This window comes from Cupressus sempervirens, chromosome 8, assembly GCF_028749045.1.
Source record: "Cupressus sempervirens isolate cs-2001-9-10 chromosome 8, ASM2874904v1, whole genome shotgun sequence".
NCBI lineage: Eukaryota > Viridiplantae > Streptophyta > Pinopsida > Cupressales > Cupressaceae > Cupressus > Cupressus sempervirens.
The window spans coordinates 353,105,776-353,122,545 of NC_143125.1; the positions used below are offsets into that span (position 1 = coordinate 353,105,776).

A 16,770-nucleotide genomic window follows, 5' to 3' on the forward strand; every position below is an offset into this window, starting at 1 on the left:
GAGCTAGAACTAAAGCTAAACAAAATATAAATATAAATTATTACCTTAAATAAATTTCTCAAATAATAATATCACTTGATATTATTTTACCCTTTTAATTAGGATCATAAATATATAAACATAAAATGGCACCCTTACATTAAAATTTCTAATCCAACTTAGCCACCTTATGTGTACATATTTATAAACTTAAGAAAGACAATAAAATAACATAAAATAATATTATTAAATTGACCCTTGATCTTTCCTTCTCTTTTTCGTTTTCTTTTTCCTATTCTTTCTTTTCAAATTCAGAAGTCGAAAATGATCTTGTAACGACAGGAAGCCGTAAGGACAAGTTCAAATAAATAAATATATGGGCCTTATTGTCTATTGGGCACCTTGGGATAGCCGACTCACATTCACTCTGCAATTACCCTGCTCATACCTATTACCTTTGCTCACTTCTATCACCCTACTCAGTTTCGAAACCTTTAACATCTGAACCCGTCTCCATATTGTTTCCCAACGTTATCTTTTGAGCTTTCTAAGCTGTCGACAGAACCTGGGTATTCATCGTGATTATATCATCACATCCAGAAAGCCGTGGAAGTCTGGGAAGAAAGTGCTGATTACGGGAGTAGCAAGCCATCTTCAAAGCTTGTGTCACGTAAGGAAATAATTGTGTTTTCTTTTAATCTCTTTCCATTACCACGTCCAAGTTGAGTCGGCATTAAACTGTTGCCTTTTTGTTATGTCTTTCATATTAAAAATATAGCAAGTCTATTCCTCTTTGAATTACCTGAGCAGTCTTAGTCCTTCTTAAGGCTTGTGATATCTATCCACGTAATTAGCAAGAAGATCAAAATCTCTGCAGTATATATCAAAGGTCTAGAAAAATAATATCTAATTGTATGATTGGAATAAATTGTATGCCTGTACCTTGTGTTTAAAGTCTGAAAAGATCATCTTTAAAACTCTTTATTTAAAACTCTGAAAAGGTGAATCAATAACAAATAACAGTATAAGAGCACCAAGGAAATCACACGGCCAATGCCAGAAAAGGTGATGAAGATGCAAGTCTTACAATAAGAATGTAGGTTCAGGCACCAATGAGTCACCGGCCGATGGCCCGAAAAACGGTGATAAGGAGTTAATGAACCTGTTATAATTTGAAACAAGAAGGAAGTCAATAACTTAAAAATTACACAAACAAATTTAATGCACTTAGCTCATGCAATTTCACTCTGAGAAATAGTTGTCAAGCTGAGTGGTGGAGATCGGGTTTGAAACCCACATATGAAATCCTTGGCCAAGGCGATAATAGGCAGACTTGCCACAACAAATGGATCGCGTTGTTGTCCTGATGCTTCAGTTATTCATTCGAATAGTTGTTGGGACCTCAACCCACCTGAATACTCCGATGGTTGGATCAGTGAACGTCCCATACTCGACCTCAGGGTAGGGAGGGCCGTTCTATTAAATTAGAACATGTGGGGATAAATAAAAAGGTCCGTGGTTGGGAGGTTAAGCCAATGATAATGCTTCTCCTCTCACCAAAGTCAGGCTTGGACAACCAATTTGAAAAGGGGTCTCACATTAAATTTGTATGTACTTCTTAACTTTTAGTTAGTATTTTCCTTTCCAACTGAAGGTTTTACTTTACGGAAAAGATGAACGTTATCTTTAATAGTTAGTTATTCAAAGCATAGCAATTGTATTTTCATTTCAGAAATTAGTTTAGATTTAGTTCAGCTGAATTTGTCAAATTTATAGTTAATGATAAACTGTTTTATTAGGAAAGCATTATAGAATTCATATTCAGCTTTTAAGACGTTTTTTTTTCCTTGTCATATGAAATAGATACTCTAATTCAGTTAGTTAAATGATGGAATTAGATTGTAGAAAAACCGGCTGTTACAGAAGTGAACTATACATATGTCCCGAGCTCATCAAAGAGGCAGCTAAAATGATGTAATGACAAGACCTATTAGGTTGTCAATAAGAGCAAGCATTAGTACTTATATTAGGAATATTGCATCATAGGATACATCAGATAAATATTTGTTATAGTTTGTTAAATAGGTCATTAGAATAGTAGCATGCATTAAGTTGTTAAATAAAAAAGGATATGAAAATCTTATGTATATGGATATAATTCATATTATGAGAAATATAGAACATTATTGTGTAAAATGTTATACAGTTCTATAATGTGTATCATGAATACCTCACATGAATGATTGAAATTTTCTATAATTTTTTAATTTTCCCTATATTTTATTTGGTGCCTCCTATCTCCCCTAAAAAAGGCCTCCCATACCATCCCACAAACACATCCTTTTGTTCCCATCCTAAAGTTGTTGCGGAAAATAGCATGAAGGTTAAAATTCATACCATTAAATTCTCTCCTTTTTCTATGAGTCCCAATCATTTTTATTATTTGATATTAAAATTCTAGTAAATGTCCCATCTATATTTCTGTCATTTCAACTAAGAGTCTTCATCTCAAGCTAATTTTTTCACATCTCCATAAAATGTGGTGTAGCCAAACACGTGGACAGCATAATCATGGGAGCTACTGCTGTGGAAATGCATCCGAAGTCCCTGTCCCAGAGATGCCATTAAACATAGCATGAAGGTTAAAATATCTACCCTTAACTTATATCCTGCTCTGTTGAACCCCTCTTCACTTAGATTATTAGATATCACATTTCTGGTATATGTTCCATCCAGATATCTGATATTTCATCTAAGGATCTTCTTCTCAACTCTAGCTGAATGTTTTAAATCTCATAAATTGTGATGTAGCTAAATGTGGGAAAAGTCAATGATAGAGAAGAAGTCTCATTGTGGTATTCCCCCTAGATCCAAAGTACTTCTCCACTTTCTCTGGTCTACCTTACAAATACATCAAAATTTAAATAAAATCAGCACCCCAGCCTACAACCATGCCATCAACATTTAAATAGTCAGAGATATAAACATCGAGAAAATAGTGGTCACTTCAAAATCATTTTTTCAAAAACAAAATTGGGTGATCATTTAAAAGTTTAAAAGAAAAAAAAATCAGTAGCCCATTTGTTCTAAACAGAACACGAGCTTTAGCAATCAATAATCATCAAGCTGAGCACCAGCCTGTAGGCCTGTTTAATGCTTATGATGAGTAAACTACCTACTATGGCAACTCTACTAGAAAACCTGCTAATGCAGCTCAGAGATAGATAAAATTACATATTTTATGTGGTGCATGTTACCACGATTAGCAAATTGTAAAATGTAAAGAAAAAAGAACCTCCTTTTAATGCCTCAATGATTCAGCTAACATAAGTTCCATCGTCCCACATAATATTTACATTTAACAGCTACCTTAATAACTTGTAAATGTTTAAAATTACTTCTCCTTTACGATACTAGATTATATCCAATGTCAATACTCAATACTATCGTCTTGATTGAACTAAAACTCTGCACCTACAAAACCGAAGAACAGCATCAGAAAAACATTTCAAAAGCACTTTGAAATACATCAGAGTTTGTGGTAGAAAATACATTCCAGGCATACAACACGTTTTGTGTATATAGGACCTTCCTTTGATGAGATTCTCTTTCTGTTGGTTTATTAAACAGATCTTAGTTGAACAAGTAAATTTTCTTTTCCTTCCTCTCTTCTCCCCTGATTATATATTATACGCACCTTTAAAATAAATAAACAACTGAAACATGTGCACAAATCTGAAGCAGGACTTTGAAACAACCTGGATAGAAGTTGACAACCTGTTTTGTACCATCTGTAAGGTATGGATTTCGGTCAGTAATGGGTAGAAGCACATGTTTAAAATGCAACATATCCACCGCAGCTGTGCCATCCTCAGATGCTTGTACCTCTGCTCTGACTGCAATAAAGAATCAAAAAATAGTGAAAATTGAGAATTATATTTGGAGTTCGATTTGGTACTCCATGATGACAGTTCAGACCTGAAAATAAGATGTAAATATTAAGATGGACATATTAGATGCTGCAACCTTTGCTCAGAAGCACAATGCCAGCTTTAAAGAATGACTTGAATGTCTTCTTAAAATCAAATCACAAAACAAACTGAAAAAAATCATCACCAAACTCAATACACTAAGCCACTGCTAAATTCTGTAGAAACAGCTTTATCCCAAAACTGGAACAAACTCTTCTTTCCAAGAGAAAAACACTCTGCTCAAGCATCCAAAAATCTTTGCATCTTTTGGTTGCATTATTTTGGGATTACCATAAACAAGTTGTAGTCATAAAAAGTCTCAGACAGTGATCCCAGAAGTATACAATCAAATGGACTTGGTAACACACACAATGATCCTGTAAGCTAACAATCAAAAACTCAAACATCACGAAAGCTAAAGATATTTAATCACTGTTGTAGTTTGAAATATTTTTACTTCAGATGGGTTTAGAAACAAATTGTGATACAAACAAATAACAAAGAAATGTTGGAGAGCTGCTCAGACGCTTTCTCTGAGGCAAGCATGTTGGGATGAAACCAATCCTGCTGGTGGGTTGGGATGTTTCTATTCTACCAAGGGATCAAGGGTGTTTGAGATGTGGAATACTTGACCTGAAAGTCAAATATCTGCCCTTGAAAGTAAGCTGGTGTTAAAAGTAATGGCCATTAAGGCAACATGGCAGGATATCATTCCATCATAGAAATCGAATGCCACAGCATATTCGAGTACCAAAGGCCCATTTCAATCATGCAATATAATTAGTGATTGTAAGGCAAGCACAATTTCCACATTGATGCAGATCAACAAAGTGGGGACTGCTTAGAACATTATGCTGACTTTCTTCAAAGGCAATTCACTCCTCAGAAGTAGCTTGGTATCTTTCATAACTTTGTTGGCAAAAGACTGGCCAGGAAATTGTTTCTTCGTTGGGAAAACTTACAATTTCCCCTTCTAGAATTTGCCCTAGTTATATCTCACAACACAATTTGCTAAGATGCCGGTTCGGATACGGGCTCGTAATTTGTTCAATTTTTTTTGGGTTGGGTTGGGATTCATTTTGGGTTCGTCCGTGCAAGAATATATGTATATGAGTGTGTGTCTATATATATGTGTGTGTGTGTGTGTGTGTGTCACATATATATATGTGACACACACACACACATACACATATATGTGTCACATATATATATGTGACACACACACACACACACACACACACACATATATAGACACACACTCATATACATATATTCTTGCACGGACGAACCCAAAATGAATCCCAACCCAACTCAAAAAAAATTGAACAAATTACGAACCCGTATCCGAACCGGCATCTTAGCAAATTGTGTTGTGAGATATAACTAGGGCAAATTCTAGAAGGGGAAATTGTAAGTTTTCCCAATGAAGAAACAATTTCCTGGCCAATCTTTTGCCAACAAAGTTATGAAAGATACATATAATATATATCGAGCATTTTCCCATAGAATTCTAGTGGCCCACCCTGCATGCAAGGGTGGGTGGGAGGAGATAGTTGTGGGAGGATGAAGGCAACTCCCTCCCACCCCCTACTATTCTAAGGCCCCCTATGGGACTGATGCAATTAAGTCCCTACTTCCATTTCCCTCCCATCCCATACCCGAACCAATCTTGATTTGTCCCCTTACCCTACTTAGATGCCTGGGAATAGACATGGTTGGGAATGAAATGACAAGCCCTACTATTCTAAAGGGGTTTACCCTTTAGCAATTCAGTGATTTGATCATATATGTGTGTGTGTGTATACATGTATGTAGATAGATAGATAGATAGATAGACTAGCCAAGAAATTATTGCTTTGTTCGAAAAAATTACAATGTCCTCTTCTAGAATTTGCCCTAGTTATATCTCACCAAATATATGTGCAAAGATCTTAAATTATTTGCCACTCACTCTAAAAAGATTTGTCAAAAGAGGAACATCCACAAACTATAAGTGGTTATTACCCAAAAGTCACCAAATATATGTCCAAAGATCTTAAATTATTTGCCCCACTAACCCTTGCAAGATTTGTCAAAAGGGGAACACCCACAAACTGTAAGTGGATATAGGGAGGAATTTTGTCTCCAAAACTCTAGCCCTAAAACAACCCTTGCCTTACGAGACAATAAACCTCCCCAAGCCTTCAACCATTAAAGAAAAAAGATACATTAAGAGAGCATCCCTAGGCAACCCCAAGAAGCTTCGAAAAGCTCAAAATGTTCACTATTAATGAGGACAACAAAAGAAAAAGAGGTGACACAAATCATAACCTATTCAATCCAATTGCTACCAAACTTGAAGACTTTCAAAAATCTTTAGTAAGAAAGACTAGTTAGCACAATCATAATCCTTAGCCATGTCCAGCTTGATAAACATAGTTTTTTGCTAAGAGTCTACCATGGAATGAATAGCTTCAACAACAACCATAACCCTATCCAACATTTGCCTACCACTGACAAAACCCCCTGAATCCACTAAAAATTAAAGAGCCAAGCCAAAGCTCGAGTCTGTCAGCAATCAACTTAGAAAAAATTTAGTTCACAAAATTGCATAAGGCTATCTGTTTAAAGATGTTTAAGAAATCAGCTCCTCTTTTTGGGATAAGAACAAGGAACGTAGCTTCATAGTTTTCAGCTTTGTTTATTTCTTTGAGACTCCAAAGCCACCTTTGAAAGGTCCAACTAGATAATATTGCGGAATTCTTGACAAAACTTTATAGGAAAATCATAAAAACCAAGTGTCTTCCCTTCATCTAAAACACAATCCCCTCGAATTCCTCCAAAGTAATGGGTTTGATTAGCAAATCATTCATCTCATTAGTGACCAATGAAGAGATGCTACCTAAGATTAGATCTCTCGCATAAAAATGAATAGTCTCTCTAGACATCTACTCAAGAGAAGAGAGCAAATGCCCTTCAAAGGACTTGAGAGAAGTATTGGGATTCCCTTGCCTCTTATCTTCAAATGGGTTATGGAAAAAAGTGGTATTTCTCCTGTAACTAGTCTATGTAGAACTTTTGTTTCCAAAATATTTCTTTACAAAGTTCACATTCCTCTAGACTTTAATAGCTTTTGCTTCCAATCGAAAAGTCTCCTCAGTTAAATCGTGATCTCTAATCAAGCGAGTGATGTTATCGAAGCATGCTTAGGCATCAGCCTTACCACAGAAAACATTATCAAAGCATTGTATGCTCCATATTTTCAACATATAAGTCTTTTGGTGAAAGAGGAAAAAGTTTTCTGCAAAAGTCGGCTTTCCTTTGATCCACCAATCTAAGATAAACTATTAGAGAGAAGAATCTCGAAGCCACATAAATTATAATATAAAAGATAGAAAATCTGAAAAAAGTGGCTGAAAGCTTGATTGCTTGTGATGTGAGGTCCAATCAAGGATTCCTATGTTGGTGGTTCAACTATCCCCAACCTTGTAACAAGACTCTAGGAACCTTTTAAGCCTATCAAAAACTCCATCATCCCTCACCTTGTATTTTTCCAAGAGAGCATACCATTAGATGGCTTAATAACCACCAAATTCAAAAGATCTCTATTATCTCTAAAAGCCTACAAGCGTGCTCCATCTTGCCAACACCACCCTATTTTTGTCCAAACTTGCAACAATATAAAAGTCCCCCACAAGAATTCAAGGAAGATAGGGGGAAAGAGACCTTACCATCCTGATATGCAACCGCATAGACTTCCCTAAGAGGTTACCATTGAGCTTACCAAAACTGGATCATCCTTCATCACCTTGCACCCGCTTGTCTCCAAAGCACCTGAAGTTAGCAAGGGGATGTATATGTCCATTTGATTATATGAGCTTCCACCTTGAGGGTCAATGAGAAGAATGCTCTCCTCCCTAAAAATATGGGTCATCGAGTTTGACTCAAAATCACACAGTTAAATCCTGATATTCATATCACAATTTGACTAGCTGTGGAAATTATCTCCTACTTATCAATTTGTTTTGTGTTCATAAGTTCTTGTCCTATAGGAATCCCAACTAGGGCTTCATCAAATTGGTCTAGTTCTTTTACAACATCAAAGCTATTAAACACCCCATCAATTTGTATGTCCTCTAGAGTTCTCGTCCACCTTCTTCCCTTATTATGAGCTTTACCCTAAATGAAGCCCTCTTTATCTTTCATTCATGGGGCTTTCCCATACTTTGGTGGTGAACAAGACAACCCACTACAAGATAGTCGTGAAGAGTTAGAATTAGGGCACATCTTCTACATATGTCCATGTTCATGGCAAATCAAGGAGTGGAAAGGAATAGTTTCATAATCCAAATACTCAATCAAATAGATCGATCCCAAGCAATATCCATAGAATATGGTGATTTTAATTAAATCAAACTCAATACAAACACGAGTATAAGTGATTACCTTTTTATCCATGGTCTATTGAGATGGGCCTATAGGATCACCAAGCAACAGTGCTATCAAAAGAAAAATAGCATGTCACTAAAATTCTATGGGAAACCATGAAATATGCGCCCAAATTGGAAACCTTATGAGAATCTCCCTTGTGGGGTTGAAACCAACATGCCATGGTTTAATGAAAAAATCCACTTTATTGGAGAAATATAGTTCCCCTTCAAAAGCCCTATTCCTATTTGAAATACAAGAGAAAACTTCTAGAAATAGCTATTTGTCGTCAATATCACCTCCATTTCACTCTATAGATTCCATTTGCAATGAACCCACAATTCCAAAAAAGGAAGCAAAACTTGAAACTCCAGAATGTGATTAGATAAGCAATTAGCATCCTCTATAGTATCTAGTCGAATCACCAACACAAGCCTATGTTCAAGAAATGTCAAAAACCAACACCAACAATATCTAAAACTTGAAAATGTTTACCTTGAAATACTTTTTTGCAATGAAACACCAAATTTCCAAAAACTCTATGAAAATCACTATATTTCTTGTGTGAAAACACCAAATCAACTAGGCCAGACCTTTCACCACCTTCTTTCTTCACATTAATAACTCAAGAAGCAAATGGGCTCTTACCAGGCCGGATCTGTCCCATGTCCAAAAGCTCCCTAATTGCCTTTTCTATTCCATCCTTATGCCTCTTCAAATCCCTGTAAGAAGGGGTAATGACAAGTTTAGCATCCTCCTACAATTCAATCACATACTGAATGCCTCTATCAGGAGGCCTACCTAAAGGCTAAAGGTATGCTGCTGAAAACCTTAATTCACTTGGATAGAAAAGCAATCTCCAAGTGATAGATGATGCTCTACTCCTCTGCAAACTATAGGCATAGTTACACAATCTGCTACCCACTCAACCTAATCATGCCTAAATAGCCCCTCCATTCATTTCAAAGAGACAACCAAAGGTACTCCATTGAACATTCCCCTTAAGACGACATTCTTTCCCTCTAGTTTAAATTTCAGCTACATGATCTAAAAATTGAGTGTGATCTCACCCAAAGATCATAATCACAATATAACTAACATTGCATCTATTTTCCCTATATTAACCACATAGAAGGTGTCCTTGCTCTATAATTAACCAACTGTAGGTTCATCTATGAGATCATCGTAGTACATATAGTGATGAATACATTTGCTACCATCACCCTAAAACCGTCTACAACCTCTATATTTACTCTTCTATGTGGCACAACTCTCTCATCAATGAAATTGTGAATAACACCTGTGTCAATGAAAGCCACCACATGATGTTCTGCAAAGACTCCGTGAACTCTAAATGGCTCATTCTTTCACAAATTATAGAATCAGGCAAGAATGCCCTTACTTTCCTCTTCTCCAACTCTTCTAAAGACTTTTACTCCTCTAAATCCACTTGGTGGTCTAAATATTCTGCTACTGATGCTTTAACTGAATAATACTCTACACTCTAAATGGCTCATTCTTTCAAAAATTATAGAATCAGGCAAGAATGCCCTCACTTTCCTCTTCTCCAACTCTTCTAAAGACTTTTACTCCTCTAAATCCACTTGGTGGTCAAAATATTATGCTACTGATGCATTAACTGAATAATACTCTACTTGGTGTGCCTTACCCAAGGTTGCACATTTGTGACCTAAACCAAAATTTCTTGCAAGTGAAGCATGTTGTTGGTAAATTCTATATTGTAGCCGACGGGTAGAATTGTATCTGAAAGTGCACATGACAATTGAGTCACCCCTTCGGGAAAGTATATGTACCCCGTCCGGAAGAGACTATTGATCATCATCATAATCATATTGTAAGCATTAAAGTGCATATTGCGTATATGAATAAAGTATCTGTTATGTGTTATATCTTACTGTACAACATGTGATAAGTATCATTTACCCTGTACGGTAAACATTTGGCGTCGTTGCCAATGGAACCTGGAACAAAGGAAGTGTTATGAAGATTAATGCCAAATCTGCTTAATAAAGATAGGAATAAGATAAAAGACAAGGATGAGATACGCACAGCACAGGAAGTATTAATTTTAGCACAACAGGCGAAGCGCAGCCAGAAATTTCAGTTGTTTACCGACGGACACCAAGGGGGTGAAGGAGCATAGACGAAGGGAGTGCATTCACCTAATAGACCGAGGAGTGTCAAGGAATTGCTAGAAGAAACTCGACATCGATTGAATTTGGTGGAAAAGACAAGGGAGGAGTTCCTTAACTTGTATACGCCGAGGGTAGAGAATCCGAACAGAAGGAAAGTAACTCGTATGACTCGAAGTGTCAAAGGAGCACAAGCATAGAGTGAACTCTTCGTTCCTGATACACCCGACAAACGGATACAAGTAGAGAATCAAACAACTTCACTTGAGGAAGATCTTTTCTCAACAAGTAACGCAGTTGTCCAAAGCAGCGCAGTTGTGCAAAACAGCGCGGGTGCTCAGAACAACGTGGGTACTCAGAACAGTGCGGGTGATCAGAACAGCATGGGTACACAACAAGTACCATAGAATCAGAAGAAAGTAGCAATGGCAAGACAAGGAAAAATTGTCGAAGTTCAACAGTGATGGGACGACAGATCTGATCAAACAATGCAAAAAATGCGAAACAATATGGACAGCGAATGTTGTAACAGACTAGGATGACTAGGTTTGACAGTTCCCGACGACCCTATAGGGTGTAGCGATTGATTGGTTTTCGGATGCTGATCCGCAGAAATTAACTACATGGACAGAAGTCAGGAAGGAATTCATAGCAGAGTTCCAACTACTAAGGGACAATAATGAAATTGTGGCAAAAATATTCTATACAAAACAGGGGAAGAACGAAACAATCCAAGTATATGCAAGAAGGTTGAAGGAGTTGGTGGGGAAAATGGAGAGCCAACCAACCAACAGATTAAAGAAAAGATGGTTTGTTGAAGGGCTACGATCGGCACTAAACAAAAAAATGAAAATTGTACCTCCAACATCGTACATAGATGAGTATAATCAAGCGATGAATCTGGAGAGTGAGCATAAAACGAGCAAAAAGAAGAAACACAAATCGTCAGACTCAGAGAATTCATCTTCCGAAAGTAGCAGCAGCGATGAAGAATCAAGAAAGTTCGAGCATTACAAAAGGATATGTTATGGATGATGAAGGAATTTAAAAATCTGAAAAAGAATCTTGACTCGGTGAAAGGGGGATTGTGGTGTACAGACTGTGAGGAGGGCCACATAAAGGGGTCCTGCCCAAAAAAACAATTTTGCGATATCTACCAGATTGTGGAACATTCCATAGAGGAATGCCCGTTCAATATGAACACAAAGGGACACCAGCAAGTGTTACTAACACAAGAAGTGTCCACCTTAGGAGTAGGAACGAACACGAACAACGATGCAACCTCAAGAGGGTAGCCTAACAATAACTGGAGCGGACAAGGCGACAACAATAATAATAATAATAACAATAATGGAGGCCGAAATCGGATACAGTTTGACTCGAGTGGACGATCAATGATACAATGTCATGCATACAACCTCTGGGGGCATTTTGCCAGAGACTGTACCACGAAGGAAACATTGCAGTTGTTGTGCAGATAGTGCAGTCTGGGAGACCACGAGGATTTGAAATGCCCTAAGCAAGGGGTGAACTTGTTAAGCATCAAAACATTTGATGAGGAAATACTAACCATCACTTGCGAACAAGCAAAGAAGGCAATGTACCCATATGCAGAGGAAGAAAATAAGAGGTTGCAGCAAGCACGAACGAAATTGGAAAAACAAATGGAAATGGAAAAATTACAAACAAAAGACACTGTCAACACCTCGAAGAGGATCCTAGCAAAACAAAATATTATGAGGCAGGTAATGCAAATGGAAGTTCCTATGAAACTGAATGACCTCACAATGCCTCAGTTACGAACAACGATACTGAACATGACACCACTCCCAAAAGCAACGGAAGAGACGGGAAAGGATGGCAACAGAGCAACTGCAACAGACCCAATGCTACTGGCACTCACTACATAAAGACATCATGTAGTAGTAGAGATGGGTATATTGGGAACTGTACTCACGAACACAATCATCGATGGAGGGTCAGGAGTGAATTTATTACCAAAAGATGTATGGAAGAAGTTGGGACAACCTATGTTGTAGCTACCTACATTTCAATTACTCACTGCTGATCAACACAGGATTAAGCCCTTAGGGACCCTCATGGCACAACCTGTAACTATCGGCACACAGCCATTCTTATTGGGTTTTGTGGTCATACCACTAAAAAGAAAAGGGTACGATGCCATCCTCAGACAAGGTTGGCTGGTACAGATGAAGGTGAAATATGATTGGAAACGAAATACCCTAACCATGGAAGGCGGAGGCCGAAGATTTATAATCGACCTGCACACACAGATGGTCGGTGAGGAGGCAGTGTCATCGGATTCCGAAGGCGAAGGCAAAGGTGATGACGAGGGGAAGAAAAGAATGGAACTTGATGAAGGACTGTTGAGATTGGAAGGAGGGTCAAATGATAATGACCTGGACTCAGTGAACAGCTTACTCCATTGGCAGATGGAGAACTCTGAGCTCTTTCTAAGCTGTAATATGTTAAGGGTCGATGAAGGTAATAAAGGAGAGGAAAATGAATGTCCGAAGGAATACAGAGAAGCGAAAGAAGGAAAGGCAGTTACAACTAAAGCTGAAGGAAAGAACATACCGTACAACCAGTACAAGAGAAAGAACATACCATATGAACCTAGCAAAAGGAAAGATTCCACCGTACGGTACACGGTGAACGGAGTGCGCAAAAAGAAAAGGTTACAGCACACCACGGATTTAGTAGAAAGGTTTCGGCAACAAGGAAAACACATCGTACAATATACACAAGAAACAAAGAGGAAGGGCTTAATAAAAACTTCAGCAGTATGGAGTAAAGGTTCTATAATATAAAAATAGTTATTGATGGCAAGGAGCAGAAGCCGACAAAATTCATGGTACCAAGTTTAAGGATCGCGATCGAAAACAAGCTAGGAGATATGGAAAGCCTGAGGGAAAGACAGTATAAATTAAATAAACTTGATCAGCAACAATTGCACGCACAATGGGCCACAGAGGTTACACAGAACAAGCGTAAGGCATGGCACGACAAGCACTTGAAATTAAATAGATTTCAACCAAGACAACTAGTGTTGAAGTATAATGGGCGCAATGAGATCAGACCAGGCAAATTTAAAGTGAAATGGGTCGGGCCATATAAAATTCGCGAAGTGGGCGATAATGGAGCAATAAATTTATGGACGCTTCACAAGAAAGAAGTGTCCGATGCAGTAAATGGGTCGAAACTGAAAGTCTACCATGAAAGAAATAACGTGCCTCTGCCAACGAACAACTCAAGGAGAATATAAAAATAATAGATAAATAATGTATATATGTAAAGTAAATGTAAACAATAATAAATAATGTAAAACGGTAATATGTTAATAAAATAGTAAACTGAAGGCCATATAATGCACCGCACGAACAAGATGAACTTGTATGCAGGAGATGACTATACTGTACGACTTTGACAAAGCATGTGTATTGAGTCCACCGTATGCAAGGAGAACAATAGATCAAGGCACCATACGGTCTTAGTCGAGAAAATCATCATCGTACAATACGGCAAGGATGTCTACAAAGAAGACCACTACCATAAGGTAGATATTGTACGGCCATCAAGGAAGACTACTACCGTACGGCAAAAAGAGAAATTATAAAAGGTGTCGTAAGGCCTTGCATTGGAAGGCAGGGGACTGGAAGACTACCATAAGGCATAAATAGAGAAGAGAGCAAAGGAAACCAATATTTGAACCATACGGAGGACAGATATAGGAAGTAGGACAACTCACAACACAACAAGCAGAAAGAATCTATCACCGTAGGGGCTCTTAGAGGAAGAGTGGACCGTATGGTTCTTTTTTTTAGTGTTTGTATACCATACAGCCCTGCTTGGAGGAGACTTCATACTATAGCCGTACAACAACAAGTAAGGCATAAAGCCTTGCAGATACACCGTACAACCATGAAAGAAGTGAGGAGCTGGAAACAGTAGCCGATGAGGCAAACAAGTCATACGGTTAGAAGCCGATGTACTGTAGGACAAGAATAACTGGTGCACCGTATGGTCAATGCATTGTATAAACATTGTGTTGTGTGGATAGTTGTACATCATATGGTAAAGATAGAGATGTTCTAAAACATCATTGCATGGTCGTACGACATAAATTGATACAAGGGACAACCACCGTACAAACACAAAAGAAGGGTGATAGGAGGTTCTAAAAAAAACGACGACAAATCAAAATAGTTCACAATGAATAACATATAGTACCGAAGGGAAAGACATAAAAAAGTAGTGAAGAAAACATTGTGGTTGGCAGAAAGAGTATGGGATTGGAAGAAAATCACAAAAATGGTGTGTTCCATGGACTTTTATGTAGGTTTGAGGGTACAGGGGCATTGCCCCCTAGACCCTCGGCCAGCTCACTTATCAATCTTGAGAAGTGTGACCATTTGATGAGACCTGGAGCTGCTGTAGGCATGGAGTGTTTGTCTGCCACAGGTCGAGAGAGCACTGGAGCAAGCCTTTTGAGAGGGGTGCTATGCTTTGAGGCACTCGAAGTAGCTGTTGGACATGAGGTTGTCTTGGTCGATGCATAGAGAGCTCAGGAGGAGCTGACCATCCAGTTGGAGGCAATAGAGCAACACTTGGCTTAGCGTACCCAAGAGTTGGAAGCAGAGAAGCCAGCATAGGTGGCTATCAAGGTCAAATTGGCTAAGGTGAGAGTATTGTGTTAGCAGAGGCTACAAACGCAACGTGTTTTTGGAGACCAGTTTGGTGCAAGCACGGGAGGAATGTGAATGTGATGTGACGGAAAAGGATCTATTCTGTTAGTTACAGTTAATGTATTCCATTTTGTTAATCTATCTTAGATATTTTATAATTGTCGTCTGGAGACAACTTTACTTTTTGGGGGGGATGATGTTGTCGGTAAATTCTATATTATAGCCAACGGGTAGAATTGTATCCGAAAAGGTGCGTGACAGTTGAGTCACCTCTTCGGGAAAGTATATGTGCATCATCCGGAAGGGACTATTGATCATCATCATAATCATATTCTAAGCATTGGAGTGCAAATTGCATATATGAATAAAGTATTTTTTCTATGTTATATCTTACTGTACTACATGCGATAAGTATCCTTTACCCTATACAGTAAACAAAGCACAATTTCTTCCTCCTCAATTTACTTAGGACCCCATCATCCAATCTTCTTTATTTGGCTATTCTTTTGTCAGCATATATTAGGATCATGCTCGAGTAATTAATTAACTTCAATTTCCACCATATAAAACATCAAGCAAATAAAGAACTGGAACAACAACACATGAACACCAACATTTTTATCCATGTAAAACCCAAACTAGGACAAACCACAGTGAGCACTTGCCCAAAAAGATAAATCACTGCTATATATAGTCTGATTACAATGATTGTAGAAGTTCACTTCTCCGGAATGTCCAACAGCCTATACGTCAACAAAATAGATGGAAGTTCACTGCTCTGGACTTGCATACAGAGGCTCGCTACCAAAGTAGCAAGATACATAATGAACTTGTACATGAAAGACTCGTTGTCCAAGATATGATGAACTCTCCACAGAAGATAAAGGTTAATCCTGATAGTGCAGCTGATTTGGACAATACTATCAACCTCAGCAACATACTACTAATTCTTATTCTTCTTTGTCACTACAGAATAGCAGTTTCAAAAATCAAACTCTGCATATAGATCTCCACTACCTTGGCTTTTACGATACTAAAAAATGTACATTTTGCTAAAGCACACACCGCACTTATATACAAGATAGATAATTGGAGTTTATAACAAGGTTGTCTATGCCAAAGGATATTACTATTTAAGTTAAAAGCCAGCCATGGCAGCAGAAAAATATAATAATGTCCCATGCCAAAAGAATCCAGACCAAAACATACATATACCAAACATGGACCCAGCCAAATAAGAGAATAACATTAAATGCATAGGTTACACATAGCACGAACCCATCTGGATAAGAGATAAAGTTTAAACATTGAATGTATAATATGGACCTAAATCAAGATGCATGATCCACACCAAGAAAGACAGAGACAAAGAGATAGAGGACCATGAACACGCTATACATAGCCTGAAGCCAGACTGCAATTACTAGAACTTCCATAGTCATTTCAAAGGTGTAATAACATACTGGCCAAAAAACTACCTAACTTGCTAATAATATCCGAAATTCCATACACCACATGCCATGTCTAGAACAATATCACTTGCCAACAATTCAT

General features: G+C 37.9%; 1 protein-coding gene across 1 annotated transcript in view; it reads right to left on the bottom strand.

Moving 5' to 3' along the window:
* LOC149542791 (cell wall integrity/stress response component) overlaps nt 1–16,770 on the bottom strand; it is a 117,285-nt gene that overhangs the window by 41,755 nt on the left and 58,760 nt on the right. The window contains exon 2 of the mRNA XM_089797687.1: nt 3,757–3,875. Within this exon, the coding sequence (XP_089653813.1) occupies nt 3,757–3,875 (119 nt within the window). The remainder of the gene's footprint in view (nt 1–3,756; nt 3,876–16,770) is intronic.